At 36.4% G+C, this 21,875-nt stretch overlaps 2 protein-coding genes across 9 annotated transcripts in view; both read right to left on the bottom strand.

Annotated features, from left to right (window-relative positions):
- Nucleotides 1-2,605: 2,605 nt before the first annotated feature.
- Nucleotides 2,606-7,869, bottom strand: LOC104604028 (uncharacterized). 4 transcript variants are annotated; one of them, XR_016083776.1, is made up of 8 exons: nt 7,218-7,869; nt 5,383-6,387; nt 5,145-5,262; nt 4,794-5,049; nt 3,428-3,543; nt 3,198-3,304; nt 2,989-3,112; nt 2,606-2,893 (listed from the first exon to the last, which is right to left on the bottom strand). XR_016083776.1 is itself a non-coding variant. In XM_019198853.2 (8 exons), exons 2-5 carry the CDS (start codon nt 6,350-6,352, stop codon nt 3,460-3,462), a joined length of 492 nt encoding a protein of 163 aa, XP_019054398.1. In that variant the 5' UTR covers nt 6,353-6,387; nt 7,218-7,858; the 3' UTR covers nt 2,606-2,893; nt 2,989-3,112; nt 3,198-3,304; nt 3,428-3,459. The 4 variants fall into 4 exon arrangements, 2 of the variants coding, with proteins under 2 accessions (XP_019054398.1, XP_088756294.1); XM_019198853.2 differs by having other exon boundaries at nt 6,319-6,387; nt 7,218-7,858; XM_088900168.1 differs by having other exon boundaries at nt 3,050-3,112; nt 6,319-6,387; nt 7,218-7,858.
- Nucleotides 7,870-16,503: 8,634 nt separating this feature from the next.
- Nucleotides 16,504-21,875, bottom strand: part of LOC104604029 (CLP protease regulatory subunit CLPX1, mitochondrial-like) — a 46,028-nt gene continuing 40,656 nt past the window's right edge. For 2 of the 5 annotated variants that reach the window (XM_088900172.1, XM_088900173.1), the window contains exons 8-11: nt 21,737-21,859; nt 21,484-21,546; nt 17,519-17,667; nt 16,504-16,845 (exon numbers count right to left, since the gene is read on the bottom strand). In XM_088900172.1, the coding sequence (XP_088756298.1) occupies nt 17,641-17,667; nt 21,484-21,546; nt 21,737-21,859 (213 nt within the window). In that variant the 3' untranslated portion in view covers nt 16,504-16,845; nt 17,519-17,640. Of the gene's footprint in view, nt 16,846-17,518; nt 17,668-21,483; nt 21,547-21,736; nt 21,860-21,875 lie in introns of those variants that run through there. The other 3 variants (XM_088900170.1, XM_088900171.1, XM_088900175.1) reach the window with 3 other exon arrangements.

The raw sequence follows: 21,875 nt of genomic DNA, 5'->3' as shown, positions 1-21,875 counted from the left end.
CAACGGAGAAAACCAAGGGACAATGATCTGAACAAGTACGATTGAGATGACTTACCGGTTTCAAGGGAAACGATTGAGCCTAGCTAGAGTTTACTAGAACCCGATCAAGTCGAGCCCAAACACAGTCCAAACCTTCCCTATTATTGCACCAGGTGAATCTGCTTCCAGAGAAACCCAAATCCACCAAACCTGTTGCATTAATCATATCAACAAAATCCTCCATTGTAGAGACATCAGGACTTCTCCTTCCAACCTTTTCCTTTCTAAACGAAACCACATTAAAATCACTAGCTATCAACCAAGGTTCTGAGATCCCAGAAGCTAAATTTTGTATTATGTACCGGAGAAATGTTCTTTCTAACTGGTCACATTTGGAATAAACCACAAAAAGAATAAAGCCTCATCGACAGAAGTAATAATTCTCATAGTTAAATTCTGATCGTAGTCCTCTATCAACTGTACAGACAAAAAACTATTCCAAAACAAAACAATTTTGCTACTAATATTAACAAGGAAACCAGTCATGTTAAGTCTCATAGTAATCAAAGAGAGTCTATCATCCCAAATCATGGGTTCAACCACAACCACCATACCTAATTTATGTAACTTGCAGAGTTTTTTTAAACAAGTAATAGAGGGATCATTCACAATCCCTTGGATATTTTAGAAAATACCATTCATTGAGAACAACTAGAAGTAGGCTTACCTTGGCATGTCTGCGATCTAATTACTGGCATGTTCTCACTCTGCACATATTTCTTTCTAGGCCTTTTCTTGCGAACCACCTATGTCCAGTTCGCCTTCACATCTAAACCAGCTCTGTTCTCAGAAAGAGCACAAGGACCTTCCATTCTTTCAGTAATTTTTTCAAGCAACTCAACATCAGATTTGTTGGCATTGTTGTATCCCCACCGATTAAACCTTTCATCCAATTCCAATTTGGAATTTCTCAAATCCTCCAAATTCTAGAGCCTATTTGGCTTCCTAGAAGAGAGTGGACTAGCCGTCTCCAGCAGGTATGGCCGAACAGGCTTCACACCAATATCATCTTTGGAGGCAAAGGATTTTTGTACCCCCTCAGTAGGGATCTCCATCGTCTCAGTAACTGCAAGTCATGGAACCTGCTCACTTCTTGATAAATTTGCTTTACAATCTATTTCCTTTTGGGAGTTGGTGCTTGTTCTACTGGCTTTGAAGATGAAGTAGCATTGGTCTTGGCGACTTCTCTCTCTGCTTTTGATGATCTTTTAATTTTCAGTTTGCAATCCCCTTCGCCATGGCCATGTTTAAAGCAAAAAGTGCAATACTTGGGAATGTTCCCATAATTTATTCTCTGCTAGAAACCCTCTTTGTCGAGCCCAACCCAAACATGACTAGGGTTTTCCTTCAATAGATCCACCTCTACGCAAACCCTAGCCACTGTAATTCTAGTCAAATGAGCAATTGTCGGATCCACCTTCAGAACTCATCCTGCTACCTGCATAATCGAGAGCATGTTGCCTATCATTGTATAGATTGATCAACAGCTTTGGCAAAGATATCCAAAGTGGCACAACCGAAGATTCCCACCCTAACTCCAAACTTGGTGTCCATTTCAAGAATCTGAGCAGGTAGTCCTTGACAAAAACCACCTCTCACAACCAAACCATAAGGTATTCCTCTTCACTTTCAAATATTAGAAGCACGTGTCTAGGATCTAGGGCAGTGACGACAAGAGCTCCTTGAAGCCTAAACCTACCTACCAAAAATTCCCTGATTTCTGCCAGAGAAGGACAACCATAAAAACATTTTCCAACCAATGCGAATTGAAGAGGGGAGAGAGATTTCTCGATGTCTTCATCGGAGAACAGAACAATAGGTTCTCCCCATTTGATTGAAGGAACCTTCAATAGAATATCCACTGCCAGTGGATCAAGAACAATAGGAAAAGGATTCGCAGATGAAGCACCCACCGAAGCAAATGAATGAGCACCTCAAGAATCCCCATGCGGCTCCCCCATTTCAATAAAAATAACTAGCAAATTAAGAAGAAACAATCAAAGATATATGAAATATAATAGTGCTAGTTACACTTTGATTTCCCTCTTATAGTGGCCATATATGCTTTAACTGCTACCACTACAAGAAAAACGATCAAAGCTGGCGGACCAGAGCCGTCTACCATCTAAGTGGGTGCCGCCTTAGGTCAGGACCACCGGCTTAGATAAGAAAGACCGCCACCTTTGGTGGCCGGTCCGAAAACGGTTTGAGTATATCTAAAGCAGCGGTTTATCAAGACCGCCGACTTAGATATGTTAAAAGCGGCGGTCTGGACCACCGCCTTAGACTTCGCCACTCAAGCCCATGCCCCTCTTAGACAGCGTTCAGAATCACCGCCTTAGATTTTTATGACCGCCGCCTTTGAGTCCGTCGAACATTCTTCCCACATTTTAGGCGACTGTCAAAACCGCCACCTTAGATCTTTATGACCGCCGGCTTAGATCCTATTTTTCTTTTTTTATATACCTTTTGTACGTGCAATTTTATTGATTTATTACTTTAATACTTGCTTAATGCAAATTCCATAACAATTATACATAAAACTTAAACATGTAGAAAAATGCAATTTAAAACAAAATTTATTAATTTCACAATTGATTATTATAATATCCAAAATAAATTGTTCAAATATAACGCCCAATTGTTCAAATAGAAAAGATTAAAAATAAAATAAAATTCTCAACAATATAATGCCCATTTTCCATGTAATCATCGAAGAGGAGGTTTCCATGTAGGAAGTGATTATACGGCTTGCAAGCTCAAACTCTCTTAAGTTGTGTTGATATTGAGTGTTAAGGCGCTTAATGGGTGTGAATAGCCATGTCCATGTGCAGTAAGACAAGTGTTGGAGGACCTGAAATGAAAGGGAACAAAATCAAATAAGCATTTGAAGGGGGGGGGGGTGTTAAAACTAAGAAGAACACAAGTGTTGATATCTTTGAAGTAGACCTGAATGCAGAATGCTAATCCCAATATATTGTTGGCTAGCCAATGCTTCTCTTTAGCTTACCGCTTGAAGAATCTCAACAACACGTGGCTCCTTCAGTCTCCAAGGAAGATCTTTTGCAAGGGCCTGCATACAGACAGGCAACGTTATGACAAACAAAAGGAGCTGAATTCCTGCTAATCAGGTTTCTAGAATGCGAAAGAAAACATGCCTGTCTCATTTCTTCAAGATAATAGAACCATTCTTGTCCACATCAATAGCATCGAATTGATCTTTAAGATCAGTAAGCTCCTCTTCATCAAGTGTGCTAGCCAAGGCCTGCAAGATGAAATAAATGCAGACATAAGAATAATTGAGCTCTTTAAATGCAAGTCATGGTGAAGATATTTGGTCCTTGAGACAACGGGCTCCAAGTTTCCAACCAAGAAAATCACTTCTTACCCTTAGTGCAAACTGCTTCAACCGACTGTACTTCACAAATTGCCGCATATTAGATAGCACTGATATATCCACAGGGATCTCTGAGGCATCTCCCCCTTCTCTGACCCAGGGGTGTGCTGGAAAAAATGGCAACGTCAGGAAGAAGATTACATATAACCCAAGCAAAAAGATGTGAATCATGTGATATATGCAAAGAATGAGTCTCACCATCTGGATACATTTCCTACTTGCTACAAATTACTGAATGCCATAAATTTTAAAGGTTTCTTAAGTCATTTCTATGGGAAATTTATTTTCTCTTTTTTCTTTACTGTTTCTGTGGAGGGGGCAATATCATATATTTCTTTGACACACGACTAGTGATTCATGACTACTATGCATTGCCCTACTGCTCTTAATTCAGAAAATAGTTGCTGAAATCTAATTAGAAAAGGTATCCAAGCCAAACTACAAAACAAATACAAAATTTGAACAATCTAATTAGTCAGTTGCATTCAATGGGGCTACACAAAAGGGAGGATATCCCATCCCCCAAACCTCATAAGCCCCCGACCACGGTGAAGGTGGCAAGATTCTAAGTCTCTGCTACAACCAACCAGGGACCTTATAAACTGAGTCAGTTGGAACCCCACCCTCCACGCATGTGGGTACAAACCATAGCCCATATGATTTATTTTCTTCTTTCAAATTGTTTGAGTTCACATTTTAAACCCAACATTTTCCTTTCACATATTTATCCTTCAAACTTCACTTACTTAAAGGTTATCTCATAGTCATCAAAGTCTGTGATGCCTGGATATGTTTGGACACAAGTGGACAAGATATCAGGCTTGAAAATTGGACTAAGATTGAAGTTCTTGTCATGGCATGACAATCATGTATAGGTCTTTGAATAACTATGATTGTGTTTGGATTGAGGTGTAGAAGTCAAATAGTGGAATGGATTCCATGGTTCTACGAATAATGTACAGACATCTACCTCCAATTCATTCTATTATATAAAGAACTGACAAAAAATGCAGCACAACATCCACTACTTCACACATTCTGCTTCCCCTTTTCAGATCTGAACAGCAGAACATGAAAGGTATTGGATTCAAGAATCCTTTTCTGTCCTCAATTTCCATTTCCATTATAATTTAAAGACAGACTTGGTGGAAAAAATTCATATTTCACTTTTTATTAACAACGGTAATCAATTAGCCCACCACAGAAATAAATGCAATGGAAATATGTGTACTTGGTAAAGTCTAACAAAGAATGCCATAGAACTGTTTTAAATCTTCAGTACTGTAGGATAATAAATTAATTATACAATATGTCCATCAGCATGTGCAATAAACATGCATGAAATCCTCATAATTACCTGGTAAAAGAAAGGGCTCTGCCTTTTAACAGCTGAAATCAAATCATATTTTGTGCATCTAAGAGCCTCTAAAAACTTTTCATCAATATTTTTTGATAAAGAGATGCCCAAGTCAAGCTTGTATGGCTCTTCAGGATACAGTCTGTTCCAATTTTCTTCAATTCTTTTTTGTGGAAGCACCTTGAATGGTTGATACAACATTACGATTGTCAAGGATCCTCCCATAAAATTCCTTACAATCTGCTTTGTACTGGACCTGAGTAACAAAACCAATGAAGCCAGATTTGAAAATTTTATTATACACAAATTTTAAAAGGAAAAAAAAGGAAAAATTATCTTGCAAAGATATACCGGGTTGAGCCTATGACAGTGCCAGATCCATTCACAATCAAGAGGCACAACCAAAGGGCCTTCTGAAATCCAAGACTCATATTGTTTTGCAAGCAAGGGAAGCCAGCAAGCCTTGTACCTGAAATTTTACATATCAGAATTCAGTCATAGGGGTCAAACATGCAATTGCAGTATTCACATAATCTATCTTCCTAGAATGAAGTCAAAATAGTAATCAACAGTGGAGATTGAGAATAACCAATATTTATATTGAAGGTTCAACAGTTGAGGTCTGCATCTATTGAAGAACTTTCTTCCTTTTCTTTCACATTTGTAGGCAGGGTGCAATTACAGGGTTTCATGAATGGTACTGCCCAAGTCCAACTATGTAACAGGGATAAAACCTTATCTGCTTCTCTAATCAACAAATAGCTGGTAATTACTGTCATCATCATCATTATAAATTGCTTAAGACACATTTTAAGGCCCAATTGATATTCCTTATAACATGATTGCATCATCTTCCCATAGTAGATCTTATAAACCAACATTTAACTTATATAGTTTTCTTTAAGCAGGGATCATTGCTTAATGTGAGGGTAAAATCTCAGGCTAACAACCCTGAAAACAGAGCTCCAATCTATGACCAGCCATGTACTAGCTAAAAATGCTGGAAGTTAGGTCTGTACCCAAGCCTTTCCTCTGAAGTCCTTAAATATAGCTGGGACCAGCATTGGGCAATGGCCTTTTCCACTTGTCCCTAACACTTTAAAATAGGACACATACAAACTGCGTATCTCCAAAGGTCAAAGGTGGTTGTCACCAACTAGGAATGGCAACAGGACGGGAACCATACTCCATGTCCCCCGACCCCAATCCCTGTTGGGGATAAAAATGACCCTCCATCCCCAATCCCCTTGGGGTGGGGCAGTGAATTCACTCCTCATACCCAGTCGGGTATCACTATCAATCCCCGTCCCCGCCAAGGCAATCTCCATATCTGATCCCATTGAGTTGGGAAGCCGGGTATCCAACGGGGACAGGAAAATTCCCATCCCTATTACCAACACCTAACAATTTGAAAACATCACAAAGAAAAGAAAAAGGAAATTAAGTCCATGATGTACCAAGATACATGCCAAATGAAAACCATGAATCAAAAAGTATTGATGAAACAACTTGTTAATCTACATACCTGTAAATAGCATAGTACATAACAGGACCATCATGGAGACATCGATGACAGATACAGAATATCACTTTCCTGGGATATGAATTCAGATAAGTGGAAATTGTTTTCTACGATCCAGTAAGATTTAAAAAAAAAAGGAAAAGAAATGAAATGAAAACATCAATCGACATTTGCAATATGCTAACCATGGATTCTTTTGATCTTTCTTAATAATTATGTACCTCAAAACAAGGATAGTTTATTCTATGATCACACAAATATCAATACCATTTATTATCATCATTTCCTTCCGACCGATCTGATTAAGATGGGAATATGGGATAACAATAGCAAAAGAAAAAAGAAGTTATTCTAATTCAATAAGAATTAGATCTTGCTCACAATCTACAAATTGCAAAGATGGCATTAGATATTATTATTCAAAATTCGGATGGAATAACAGTGACATAAGAGAAAATCAAGTCAATCAACAATGCAACATCCAACTAACACCAAGGATTTACATAATTAAACCGGGAACAAAACATCGATAATAGGTAAACAGAACCTCAAAAAAAATACTGGCATAGTTATTTGGACATAATTGAACAAAGAATGGGAGTATGAACCAAACTACGTAGACCATTTAAACAAGCAGATGAGTAGATGCAAGGGGTTAAAATCTGAGGAACTGGAAACACCAAAGTCAACGAGAAGCTACAGTTGGTGCTTTAACGTTCAATTTCTATGAATTATTTACAATAACACTTTGGGGAAAATAACAGGAGAAAACGGTTATTTGATTCAAATTGAAGAGCCGACGATGTAATAGGATTATCAAGAAATAATCAAACGCCTATATAAGAATTTCATTGAAAAAGAGGAGATATCAAAGAATTCTACGGAAAGAGCCAAAGACTCACTGTGAATGCTTTGCCGTCGGCCAAGGCTAGGAACTCCTGTCTATGATCAGTTCATAGCTTCGGCCACTCTATTTATTTGCCTCTCGCTAGTGGCTTCTTCTGGTGGGACTTGGGAGTTGGGAATGGACTGTACTGCATCTGCATTCGGCATGGAGCATGCTGGTAGCCTAGTACTACTAATAATAATACAGTACTGTTTCTCCTCAACCACTGATGTTCTCCCCAACCATTGATGTTCCCCTCAAACTCTGAATTTGAATCCAAACCCTTCTTCACAAACGTGCAGATGTTCTCCTCAACATCCTGAGCGGAGATTTTGAAACGAGCAGAAACCCTTGGCTCTTTCACTCAACCGTGCGGCTCCCTCTTAGCTCCTTCACTCTCTTTTGAAACGAGTAGAAACCCTTGGCTTGGAGAAGATGTGAAGAGTCAATCGCTTGATCGTAAACCTTTCTGCAATTTATTTTGCTCGTGAACCTTTCTCTCTTCTTCAAAATTCCTCTTCCTCTGCAAGATTCTCTGCTGGAAAGACTTCTGCCTTGTCAATAGGAGCCTTCGCGCGGGAGAAAGAAATTTTTGCCTCCCCGCATTTGGTTTATGGAACCGGAATTTAGACCGGTTTAATTATAAAATCCACCAAAGCCAAAGGTATTTATATAGACCGCTGCATCAGCCTTTAAAACCAATGTAGGCGGCGGTCTTTAAGAGTCGACCACCTCAAACATCTCTATAGCGGCGGTCACAAGGACCACCGGGTTAGGTCATTTTTCTTGTAATGTACTTTATAAAGATTTACCAAGAGGGGTTCGAGATATTAGCTAAGTTTATTGGAGAGGACATATAAACCACAATTAGATCATTTATTTCATATACAAATTAACTCATAAAAAATTATAATAGTATTGATTATTTTGTACTTACCCTCTTCTAAATGGCAATTTTCCAACAAAGGGCCCTATTTGCCAACTTGGTATTACTCTACCTAGTTTGGATTAAAAGGCTAATTTGAAATGACTTATGCCCCTAAACTATAAATTTCTATAAATCATGAATAATATATCTTTCATTCATTACCAAACAATATTAAACTTTTGTTATACCTACTGTATGCCCCCAAGTTCCAAATTAGTTCTCTTATCCTATTTTAGTAAATGTTTATGGTTAATACTTCTTTATATTTTATATTTCTGAATGGCCATTATGTAGAGCATGATGACATAATAATAAACCCTTTTGATTGATTTTTCATAAGATTAATTGGTGATGAATCATCCTATTCAAATGATGTCTGCCATGTCCTCCCCAATAAAATTAACTAACACCTTTGGTCCATCTTGATAACATTTTACTAGGTTTACAATTAGGGCATGCAATGCCCTTATGGGATGATAGCTAAAAAAATAGCTAATACTCCTATGCCTAATATACATTTCATTCATTATCGAACAATATTACACATTTATGATGGATGTACTTGATTTTAAAATTAACATCATAACCTCATCTTGGTAAATTCTTACTAAGTTGGATAATATGACTCTGTTTTGTCAAATGACTATTAAAGAGAATAAATGATAGTATTATGTCACTATCTTTAAATTAATTGACATGCTATCCATATGAATATAGCCATATCCTCCCCATTGAACTTCACCCACACCTTAGACCTATCTTGGTATAATTTTATCAATTTGGTAAAACATTATTAGGTTGGGATTTAGGGACTTATTTGAAGTGCAAGGGCACATGGTAACCATTACAAGTGTTTAATTTTTTAAATAATGAATTAAAGATATATTAAATATAATACGACTAGTTGCACTTTGATTTTCTTCCCATAATGGCCATATATGCCTGAATTGCTATCTTTGTAAAGATTTACCAAATTGGATTTGAGGTGCTGATTAAGTTTATTGGGAAGGACATACCATCCACAATTAGATCATCTATTTCATATATGAATTAACCCATAAACAATGATATAATAGTGTCGATTATTCTATACTTACCCTCTCCTAAATGGCCATTTGCCAACAAAAGGCCTTATTTTCCAACTTGGTAAAACTTTACCTAGCTAGAATTAAAGGGGCTTATTTGGAGTGGAATGACACATGAAAACTACTATAAATATTTATTTATTTTTAATAATGAATCAAAGATATATGCCTTATTTGGAGTACAAGGACACTTTAACATCCCTCTCATAATGATCATATATGCCTTAATTACTATCTTTATAAACATTTACGAAGATGGGTTTGAGCTTTGAGGTGTTGGGTAAGCTTATTGCAAAGGACATATCATTGACAATTGAATCATCTATTTTATATTCAATTTAACCCATAAAAATGACATAATAGTGTCAATTGAATCATCTATTTTATATTCTAAATGGTCATTTGCCTACAAAGGGCCCTAATTTTCAACTTGGTAAAACTTTACTTAGTTGGGAATAAAGGGCTAATATATCCTAATGAAGGCATTGAGAGATTGTTATTACATCGTTTTGAGTAATTTTTTACTTGATTATCTCTACAAATCATGTATAGTATATCTTTTATTCATTACCAAACAATATTTTATGATAGCTATCATTTTATCAGCCATCAAGTTTCAAATTAGTTCCCTTATCCTATCTTGGTAAATGTTTATCACATTGGTTAATACCATTTTATATTACTAAATAACCATTATAGAAAGCATGATGACATAATAATAGACTCTTGTAATTAAGTTTTCATAAGATTAATTGGCAACGAATCATGTTATTAGTTATCTAAATGACATTTGTCATGTCGTTCCTAATGAAATTAACCAACACCTCATATTCAATGGATTTAGGCAACACCCCAAACCCATCTTGATAATATTTTACCAAACTAGCATTTAGGGCATTTAATGCCACTACAGGAGGATAACTAAAATATAACATCGTACCTAGAATATCTTTCTTTCATTAACAAAATATTACATATTTGTAATTGTTTTCGTGTATCTTCAAATTTAAAGTTAACCTATTAATTCCATCTTAGTAAATTTTCACTAAGTTGATTGATATGCCTTGTGCTGACAAATGGCCATTAAGGAGAGATGAACACATAATAATCAGCACTGTTATATAACTATCTTTAAGTTAGTTGCTATAAAACACCACCATACCTAGTATATCTTTCTTTCAATAAAAAATAATATTACATTTTTATGATGGTTTTTCTTGTATTTTAAAATTTAAAATTGACTTATTAATTCTATCTTGGGAAAGTTTTATCCAATTGATTGATATGACCCCATATTACAAAATGACCATTAAGGAGAGGTGAGAAAACAATAATCAACACTTTTATATCATTGCCCTTGAGTTAATTTTCATGAAACATACTATCCAAGTGATGGTGGTCATGTCATCCCCAATGAATTTAACCAACATATCTCAAACCCATCTTAATAAATTTTTATTAGGATGACACTTAGTTATATCTTATACCCATCTTAATAAATTTTTATCAAGATGACATTTAGTTATATATGGTCATTATGAGAGTGCAATCAAAGTGTAAGTAACACATTATTAAACAAAATAAAATTTTTGTTATGACTGTCACATGTCATTGCACTTCTAATTAACCTCTTAATTCCAATGTAGTAAAGTTTTATCAAGTTGGAAAATATAACCCCTTATTGCCTAATGGAAAATAAGAAGGTGAACACAAAATAACTAGCATTATTTTAACATTGTTGATGAGAACAATTTTATGCTATATGATATCTAAATGAGAACACCATGTCCTCAATCTTTAAATGGAAATGATATATTTTTGTAAGTGAACTTAGCTATAGATTCATTTGTGTAAATTATTACCAAGTTAAAAGTTAGTCATCAAAGACCAGTATGGAAAAGTAATGATATAATTTTCATTACCATTATGTTATATACATCAAATTTGAATTTTTCAATAAGGAAACCAAAATGAGGGTACCCTTATCCTCCTATAGTGGCAATGCATTCCCTAACTGCTAATTTGATAAGATTTTACCAAACTGGGTTTGGGGTGTTGGCTAAATTTATTTGAGTGAATATGACCATCTTCATTTTAATAGTATATTTCACGTAATTAACTAAAGGATAATGGCATAATAATGTTGATTATTGTGTATATACCATTTCCTTGAAGGACCATATGTGCCAACTTTATAAATATTTATCAGGATGGGATTAATGAGTTACTTTCAAATTTAAGATCATGAAAAAACCATCACAAACGTGTAATATTGTTTGGTAATAAATGAAACAACAATTAATATATGAAAACTATCATTCAAAACCATGGTTACATTTTTTTGTTACCTCCTATAATGGCATTCTTGCCTCGAACAAGGTAGAATATCTCAAAATTAGAGCAATTAAGTCCAATTTTATTTTTTATTTTTGTGAAAAATCATAGTGAAAAGTATGAAGAAAAAATATATTGAAAGAAATGTGTCTAAGTTTCATAAGAAAACTATAAAGTTCCAAATGATGAAATCTTAGTGTACAACACAAATATAATAACATTAAAGACAAACTATAAAGTTTTAGATTAATAAATTTAAATATAATTAGGATTATTACAAAAAGGGATATAGTATTGTGATAAACTGTTTGAATCTATCTATGTTAACCATTACCAAGTTGAGATGTTTACATTAAACATCAATTCTTTAATCCCCTCATAAATAAGTACATACATGTCAAAAAATAACCCACATTTAAAAACAATTGGTGCAGATTTTGTCCAAAGTATTTGAGTCTTTTTTTTTAATACAACTTGCAAAATATTACACCCCTGCATAACAGAAAATACATTTATTATTTAAAGAATTCATAAGTGTAAGACATTGAAACTATAAAAAATACAAGACAATTAATTGTACTTGTGTTTATCATATTTGTGAATGCATCCAACTAATCAATTAAAGCTTGATAGAAGTCTTGTTCAATGCATTGAAGAAAACTTCCATAGCTGATAAAAAATGTACGGTTATAGTCCCTGTGAATGAGCACAATTTTATGAAGAAAAAATTCCCTAAACCAACAGTCACACTGTATCATTGGTTCAATTACAAACTATACCAAGTCTATCCCTCTTCAGACCCCTAGATAATTGGGACTAAGATTATGTAATGGTCTTTTTGATGTCCAAGTGGTTGTCATGGGACAATTTAACCAATTAATTATCGAAAATATCTTACATTGTTTTTCAATGCATGCATATGCACCAGAAATAAAATCTCAAGTTTGCCAAATATCAAATTGAATTAGCTTTCTACTACAGGACAAAGGTAGAATTAAAGCACAAGAGGTATATTCTAAGCAAGTCAGGGGCAATTGCATCTAAACTAAACCAAAGTATAATGTTGATCCTCTACAGGCTGAAGAAGCACAAAGTTAAAAAGCATTTTTGGGTTTTTAAAATTTCTTTAGAATTTTGGATCACCTAAATAGTATTTTCTTAAGGAAATCTTTTCCCATTTAGCTTAGAAACTTTATTAGATCAAAACTAGTTTTGATGCTTCAAGGTCTGAAGTTGGCTCACTTTGTGTGTTATCTTACCCATATTTAGCTAGAGGAATGACTGAGAGAGAACTTTGTTTCGGAGGTGGGAGGCCTGGTGCCCAACATTGGCTAAGAGAGAATTTTCTCTCTTCCTATCATTGGATGATTTGGCCCAAATCATACAATCTGGTGTATCTATTCTAGTTTATCTCTATCACATGTTTTGTGGTGGTAGGAAAATTGTTTGCTGAAAATAAATGAATTAGCAGCCATTATTATGCTAGAATCTTTAAATTGCCTTGCTTGTGAGCTCTGGAAGATCAATTAGGTGTCTTAATGCAATGTTGTAGTATTTCTTTCAAAGTGATAACTTGAAGGAGAATGTTGGAGTATTCAAACTATAATTCCTATGAATTGTTAGTTATTTTAAAATGAGAACGAGAATAAGAAAGAAGAGAAGGTTTCTTGTATGGAAGTGAGGAAAAGGGGAGCTGGGCCATTTGATTCCCTAATTCCATCACGTGATAGAAAGTTGTATCCATAATTATGTGCTTCTGTCCTACAAGCCCAACATTATAATTTTGGTTAGTAAAACAAGGGAAATTTTGAAGTGATTGAATAACATGAGATTTGTTATTTTGATTACTTAAATCCAAGATAAATTGCTAATTTAGCTGATTCATATAGAGATGTGTCAGACAAAAAATTTGCCAAATCCACATTGAACCGACTTGGGGACACTCCACATCTCATGAGTTGTGACTTGAACCTTGAAGAGGGGTTAACAATGTTTTAATCTCCTTCAACCTTAACCAATAAATTATACTTTTTAAATTTGTCTTTACCACTCAAAAAAGATCTTGGTATTGTAAAAAGTCTACATTTGATGGGGGGAAATAAATGATCATGCATATATGCAGCACAATTAAGTTTTGATTCTTTCCATAAACCTCCCTGATGAAAAATAATCATGCATATATGCAGCACAACTAATTTACATCCTTCAATACTCAATTCTTCTCCAAAACTTAATTCATAAACTTGTGTGGGTACACCACATTCCTATCCAAAAACTACAAAGTCTCTTCCCCTCATTGCCCTATCCCCAGTATGTAAAAACCCTTGTGTAAATTAATTGAAATTGTGTTTAGATAACCAACTACAAAACAATGACAACTATGATATTAGATAATCAATATGTAAAAACCCTTGTTCTTGTTGCCATCACCATTGCTGCCCAGATAATGAAGATATTTCAAAATACTATAGGTTGGAAGTCTATTTATTACTAACATTTTAAATGCATTTACTTCTTTAACTTAATAGGATTCATTTAGTCGCAATAAATTGTTATGCAAACAACAAACTGCCTTTTAGATGGCATTATTAGTTTTAAGTTTGAGAAGAAAAACACAAAACCTGGAAAGAAGATTGATGAGGGGTGATTTGGTCCGACCTAATACATGTGGACATGACTTGCCAAATAGACTGCGACTCAACACTCACAGCCATCTCAGCACCACATACCACCTCGGTAGGCCAAGCCACCTCGGGTGTATCGGATACCTCGGCAATGACTGAGGCCCGGGTAGCTTGGGATTGCCTAACTTACCGAGGTGACGCGTTAGGCTTTTAGAAGCATGCCAGCTGTCTCCGAGCTCTTCAGGATCATGGCACATGACTGGGGGATTTATCCTTATCCCGCCCGGATCGGACGGATACAATAGGCCTTATTGGCTAGTACATTATCCACCTCCTAGGGCGGAACAGACTCCTAACGACGCGGGGTGAGGATCTCGGAAGTGTTTCGTGAGATCCACGACAACCCAACTATATAAGGGCATCGGCCCATAAGACCCAAGTACGCACGATTACTAGTTTATTAGCTCTCATATTCACAAGCTTTCAGCTCACAACATACTAACTTAAGCATCGAAGTGACCACGCCGGGTTAGCCACTCCGGGTTCTCTGAGCTTTCCTCTTCTTACAGTTTGACTCGCCAACTAAGCAACTAATGTCCGAATTGCCATCCAGTTAGAAACCATCCAAAATAAACCTAAAACCTATACGGGCTACAAGTCTACAAGCTGTTAACATCTAGTATAATTTTCATTCAAAATAAAGGAACAAAATGAAAAAACAACAAAGGAATGCGAAGGAGAAAGCAAGAGAACGCATGTTTGTAACCTCCTTGGAAAACTAAAGTTGACTTTCAGTGTTCCCTCAGTGTTTAGACTAACAGAGGAGCATTCACCGAAAAAGATAGCGCATAAGTGGTGGTAGAGAATCAATGACAAAGAGAAGAGAGAAGACTCTACCTGATATTCGTAGGCAGCATAAATGTCTTTGAAGATGATAGTTATTATGCAGTAAAAAATGGTTTTGGACCATTTATCCTCAACGTACAGGAACGTAGGAGAGAGAAGGAAAGAAGAGAGGAAGAGAAGGAGAAAGGGCAGGAAAGATCAATGGACCCTTTTTTTTTCTTTAAGTAAGGTCATTTTGGTCTTTACATGTTTAAGGGTAAGTCTAGGATAAAAAAATTATATAAAAAGTTGACATGGACTCATCATGAGAGGAATCTGTCCCAACTTTTAAAAAATTGTGTTTATACGTATTTTTCGATTCTGCAATGGCTGGGCTGGAATTCAGAAATCTGAATTAGACCTAGTCATAGTTTTCCCTATCTACTTTATGTATTAGATGTTAAATTTAATAATATTTTAAATCTTATGTAAAATGATAATTGATAGGTTATGTTTTTTACCTATCTTAATTAAATTATTAAAAATTTTGTTATTTATTTATATTATTTTACTTATTTATTGTTTATATATAACAAAAAATAATAGGAAATTAGATTGAACTCAACCCGCCCTTACCCTTGAATGTCGAGAAAGTAGGATTGGTGAGGGTTTGACATTTTCATGTGCAAGAAGGGTTTAGATTCTCAAAATCCAACCCACTACGGGTTTTAGGGCGAATACGAGTTGGGAGGAAGGTAGGGTCTAGAATTTACAAAAGCCTCCTCAAGCCCACCCCATTTCCATCCCTATACACAATGTTTTCAAAACCAGACCAGATCGGAAAAACCAAGAACCGGTCTCCATTTTACCCAAAACCATTGATTTGGTCAGCGAACTGCTGACCTAGGCGGTCAAACTGTCAAACCGTTCGACCTGGGAACAATTTTTGGCCATTTTTCTGGGTTTTAAAATTTTTTGTCAGTGGAATGTTCGTTCGGACCAGACAATTGTTCAACCTGGAAACCGGACCCCAAAATGGTTCCCTATCCAGACTGATTTTAAAAACCTTGCCTATACATATCTAATATATGTATTAATTTTTATTTATAAAAAAATTAAAAATTGGGATTTGAAATAAAAAAGGTTTTTCTAAATAAAAAGTGGGACAAAACACCTAAATCTCAAAAAAGTTACCCAAAATCAACATTAAGATTACCCCAATTGAACAAACGAGCACAAAGTTACGAATTCTGATATATAGGTAATGTGTAACCCGACTCAGTGGTTGGGTTGAAAGGAGCACTGGTTTAACCACCTTGGTCGGATGATTTTTGACTAAATCAACAGTTTATAAAAAAAAAAATGAATTTTAAAAGAACCAGACCCAAAATTATAACAGTTTGACTCTCGAGGTCAATGGCAGGTTGAAAACACCAGTCGAATCAACTACTACAAATGCTTCTGTAGTCTGTACAAACTCTAACACTCATTCGCAGTTGCAGGGGATGTCTGCATTCTGCCCCTAACGCCCTAAGGCTCAGTTTGGAAGGAGTACAAATACAAATATGTAGAGTGTATTTGTATTTGTACTCTTTCCAAACTAGCCTTAGAAAACTTTGTTAATAAGCTTGTAATTTCGTTACGCAAAGTCGCAAATGCGGTACAAGACTTGATATACAACCAGCCAATAAGAAGTACAAGTTTTTGACTAAATATACGCTAATCAATTTACAGGGTTAAAATTACAAATGGACTCACATGGCTACAAAGCTACATGTTGGCAACAATAGAAGAAAGGTCTCCCTCTGGTTCCACATCCACCTCCCTATCAGACCCTTCCAAGTTTGTCTGAAACACAAAAAACCATCGTTATAGTCACAATAATTTCCACGTATAACAATGAGATTAAACAAGCAAATTACTTCTTGAAGCAGTTTAATAGAATCTCTGTCCGGTGATCTCAAATGCTTCTATATCTATTAATGTCGAGGAAAACTTAAACCTGGCTGAATCACCTTCTCTCTTATGCTTTTCAGTCACCAAGGTTTTTAGTGGCCAAGTACAGTAAAGGGTAAAAAAATGAGAATGGGGACCATTATTTTAGCTGGTCTCTAGCTTCCGATCCATCAAATGTGCATTGGGATCTGTTTTTATTGGCATGGGTTTAGATGCTAGGGACTGGCCAAAAACAATGGCCCAGCATCAATCAGTATATAATGCATGGGAAATCCCAAGTGCTCCACCAAAATGTTACTAGATTTAGAAGAATGAGATCTAACTAGTCTATTTTACTCACACAAGGAAAGAATGCAACTTTTGTTCAGCGATTTCCGTTTTAAATTATGAGGTACGGGTACCAGAAATTCCTATGCATATAACCATCATGATATTTCTCAGATTGACATCACTGGTCAATTCAGTCTCTTCACAGTCCGAGAAGATCGGCTGGCCTCTCTTTTGCTGGTTAAAGTTCAAAGTTTGTAGAATGTAAATAGAAAAACAACCAACAATTAACATATACCTGTCGATCACTTGATTTATGCTGTGAAAGGTAATGATCCAATGCACCATCACCATAAAGAATTTTAGCACTGCAATGATGTCCTGCAGCTACAATGACTTCCTCATCGACCACAACAGCATCTATTTTATCATTTCCTGTTCTTGTGTCTGGAATATATAAATAACCCAACAAGTAAATTTAATTACCTTCTTATTAAATTATTGAATGAGACCTTAAACTGAAATATAGACAGATGCAGGCAGAAGGGAAATCATCAAAAAACAAAAACCTGCAGTTCAACCAAAGGGGGGAAATGTACTTCACACAGATAGATTCTCTCTCCCCCAAAATGGAAGGCCAGCTCATTCAAAATCGACCATTTGACTCTCTTCAAGTTCTTCGATAATGGATATCCAATTCATTAGAAAGAAACCTGTATCTACCCAAATCCTCACAAATCCTGCTTCACCGGCATTCTTCACAAATGCCCAACAGATGGTGGTATTAATACTATAATAAAAAAATACTATTAAGGGGCAAACTGGAGCACAAGAGCTCCTTGCCATTGTGAAAAATCCCCGGGAAAAAGAACATAAAGGGGTAATAAACCCAAGAATAATGCAGTCCTACACAGGAAGATTGATGGAAACAGAAGAAACTTGATAATTTGCATGATGTAGTTGGAAAATCTAAGTTCATTCCGGATGGATTTAACTTGGACAGATGTAAACACTACAGGCACAATGATGCAGCTTAACAAAATAAAGGTTAGGAATCCATCAGAAAATGAGTGTAGCAGAAATGAGAATGCCAAGATGGATGAGTGGAAAAACTAGAAAGGATAGGGTATATGTTTGGTTCCATGACAGTTTCTTGAGGGGGCGTTTATCTGATAAATGCTGCTTTAAACGTTTTTCGCTTTTATTGTTTGGTTGGACATTTTATGGGCGTTTCAAGAAACACACCATAAAGTTACTTTCCACATCAGCATTAATAAACGTTTCTTGAGCTTTGGCTGTTTGGTGGGGCATTTCAAGAAATGACCACATGAATGATTCAGTGTGGCATATTTTCTTGATACTTGAGTGCCATTGAATCAATCTAATGGTCCAAATTACTCATGCTTGCCTATAATAACTGAATTTGAGAATGGAGAGTCAATTGGCAAGCTGAACACCTGTGACATCCTACAGAAGAAATCCTTGGGAAAAAGATATATTTGCCCCCATGCTTGTTTCATGTGCTTTGAGAATGGAGAGTTGATTGGCCACTAATTAATCAACTGCATCTTTGCCAGAACTCTCTGGTAATTCTTTCTGGATGCAATTCTAGGTGGAAGCTACAGCTGGACTCCTCCAAACTCAGTCACTGATTTTGTTACCCAGTGGACCAATCCAAAGATGGGGAAAAGAGGAAAACTCTTTTGAAAAGCAATAATTCATGCGGTCATGTGGAGGATCTGGGAAGAAAGGAATAGAAGAATCTTTGGAGACAGTTTCTCCTCCTTGGATAGTGTTTGTGAGAAGATCTTATCAAAATTTTTTTCTTGGATGCTGGTCCACCAGCTCTTCCAAGGGGTGAACAGAGAGGAGCTACAAAGAAACTGGCTGCAAATCCTGTTTTCTTCCCTTTCCTCAAGAAGAGACTGTGATTACTTGCTGCAATTTGATGGCACATTTAGAAGGTCGCTGCAGCCTCCATCAGCTGCTGGAATAGGAGGTACTGTGAGAAACACTACAGGAGATATATTGTGGGCCTTTAGTGGCCCAATCCAAGCTGAAATCCGATCTCTTCTAGAAGGTTTAAGGATTGCTAAGAACAATCATTTCAGTCCTTTAGCAGTAGAAGGAGACTCGAGAGTGACTATCAAGTGGGCAAAAGATTCAGATGGGATCCTTGGAAGCTAGCTCACCTCCTTGCAGAAATTCACGAGCTGTCTTCTTTGCTGAACTGCTCCTTTAGATGGATTCCCCGGGAGATCAATAGAACTGCAGATGCCTAAGCAAAGCAAGGGTTGGGAAGGGATTTTTTGTATAGTGCTAACTGCGAACTCTTTACCATCTTTAGTTTGATACAGGTTTTTCTTTTTGTGCTTTTTGGCCTGTTTGTACATCTCTTATGTACATCCCTTCCCCCATTTTTTGAATATAAGTTTTCTTTTTGAAAAAAAAAATCTGAATTTGAGATCCAACGGCAGATCTTCTATGAAAATCAAATCTAACGGTCAGAATCACTCGTATAGGTTCTGAAAGTGTAAAATTGATATCCAACACTATGCAAATTACTTACAACTGAACATTGATCTTGGGTGGGAGCAAATTTTTTTATGATATCTTTGAATTTACAATAAAGTTAAAATTGAATCAGAAATTTTGGATGATGCTTTAGCTAAGGCGGTGGTGGCGGCGACAACATCAATGTCGATAGCGGTGGTGGTGGTAGAGGAGGATTCCTCGTCTCTAAAGTTTGTTTGGGTGTGATAGAAGCAAGACCGAACGTTTTGTTGGCGTTGGGGAAAAGAGCCACAAATGGGGTTTGAGCAAAACAGGGTTTTGCTTGATGGAGCTAAAGAAGATGAGCTATTGGTGCCCATCAGAGTAGTGCCTTCCGAGGTAAAACGGAGCAAAGGAAATGAGAGCAAAAGCTGAGAGCTTTGTTAAAAAAGGAATTTCTCAGGAATTCCGGGATGTTAAAGCCTTTCATGGATTCATGAACCATTCTTCCAAAGAAGAAGAAGAATTAGAGAGTGCTTGTTCAGAAGAAAGTTCTGAATATTTTTCTGATCTCATTATTTGTTCCAGAGACCATAGGGTACTTTTTGCAAAATTGTGCATGCTCTGTGCGGTGGACTGTGGATGAAACGGGAAATTCCAGTAGTGACAACGATAAAGGGGATCTTAAAAGACTTTACGGTCGATGGCGGTCTTACCGGCATCAACAACTACAAGAATAGGAGACGACAGCGGCACAAGTCTTCCTCATACGACAATGGCGCAAGTCTTCCTCATACGAGAGGTTAGGGTTTCTGGGCTAGACATAGGTTTTTTTTCCTGAGTTTTCATGGTCTTTGATGCATCAGGCCACCACATCAGTGTCCATGTTGATGCCACATCAGATCCATGTTTCGGGAAACACCAGGCCATTGGGAGAAAAGAGAATTTGTCACTTCCCCCAACGGCTCCTGTCACAAAAATCAAAGCATTTCCGTTTTTCAGCATTTTTTCAATAAACTGTTGAACCAAACAGTGGTTCAAGCCTCAATAAATGCCCATGCCTAGCTGGCGCAGACGTGCCAGCGCTTTTCCAAGAAGCACCCACGGAACCAAACATGCTCAGGATCAGCAGGAATGAAGCCATCCGTTAAAACCTAGGAGTAGCTCCAATAGTGATAAAATGAGAGAGTAACCAAAGATGGTTTGGTCACATGCATAGAAGACCAACAGCTCCAGTTAGAAGTGATTTGTTACAAGTGGAAGGGGCTAGAAGAGATAGGAGTAGACCAAAAAGGACATGTCTAGAAGTAGTACGAAATGATTTAAACACTGATAATTTAATAGTGGATATGGTTTTAAATAGAACGGATTGGCGAAACAGGATTCATGTACCCGACTCCATATAGTTGGGATAAGGCTTGGATGATGATGATGATGAATACACAATTAAATGCATCTTATTCGTGACCAAGGTGTTTATCAATTGATAATCATACCCCTTCAATGATTGGGAGAAAGAATAGTAAATAGCAAGCAGGAAGTTTATACCAGATAGGTCTACTTTGCCCTAGAAATCTACCACTAAATGCATATTACACCATTTAGACAATAAGAGGTCAAGAATCCACACTCAAGGGATCCCATTTATGGGCAAAAGCTTGATTCGAGTGGTGATCCTAACCCTTTAGACAATGCAAAAATGCATGAAGTGCATTCTCACACAAACTCTGCCATTTGTTTACTGCTGTGCATTTAATGGACCATCCTTACTGTGTAGCAAGGAAAGGATCTCATATTTTCCATCTTGTTTTGATTGACTACATAAAACTGTACCTGCAGGAGTTATCACCTATTGTTAGTATTTAGGAATATATTGTCAATTACTAAGTTGCTATTAAACCCAAGCTTGAAGGATGGTATGCATGTACCAATAACATTCCAAGTAGATGTTGGGAAATCAGATATGACTTGTCATTGTATTTCACACCAACTTTTTAGATCAAGCAGAGAAGGGATGTTATACCTCATACATTGCATCCATCAAAATGTTCTCCAATATGGATCGTAGGCCTCGAGCCCCAGTGTCTTTAAGCATTGCTTTTCTAGCTATTAGTCTCAAAGCCTTTTCTGTGAAATGAAGCTTGACCTGAGTTAAAAAAAAT

This window comes from Nelumbo nucifera, chromosome 3 (genome assembly GCF_055504915.1).
Source record: "Nelumbo nucifera cultivar China Antique chromosome 3, China Antique-T2T, whole genome shotgun sequence".
Taxonomy (NCBI): Eukaryota; Viridiplantae; Streptophyta; class Magnoliopsida; order Proteales; family Nelumbonaceae; genus Nelumbo; species Nelumbo nucifera.
Note: the sequence above shows the minus strand (reverse complement) of the source record. Positions and strands in the feature narration are given on the sequence as shown.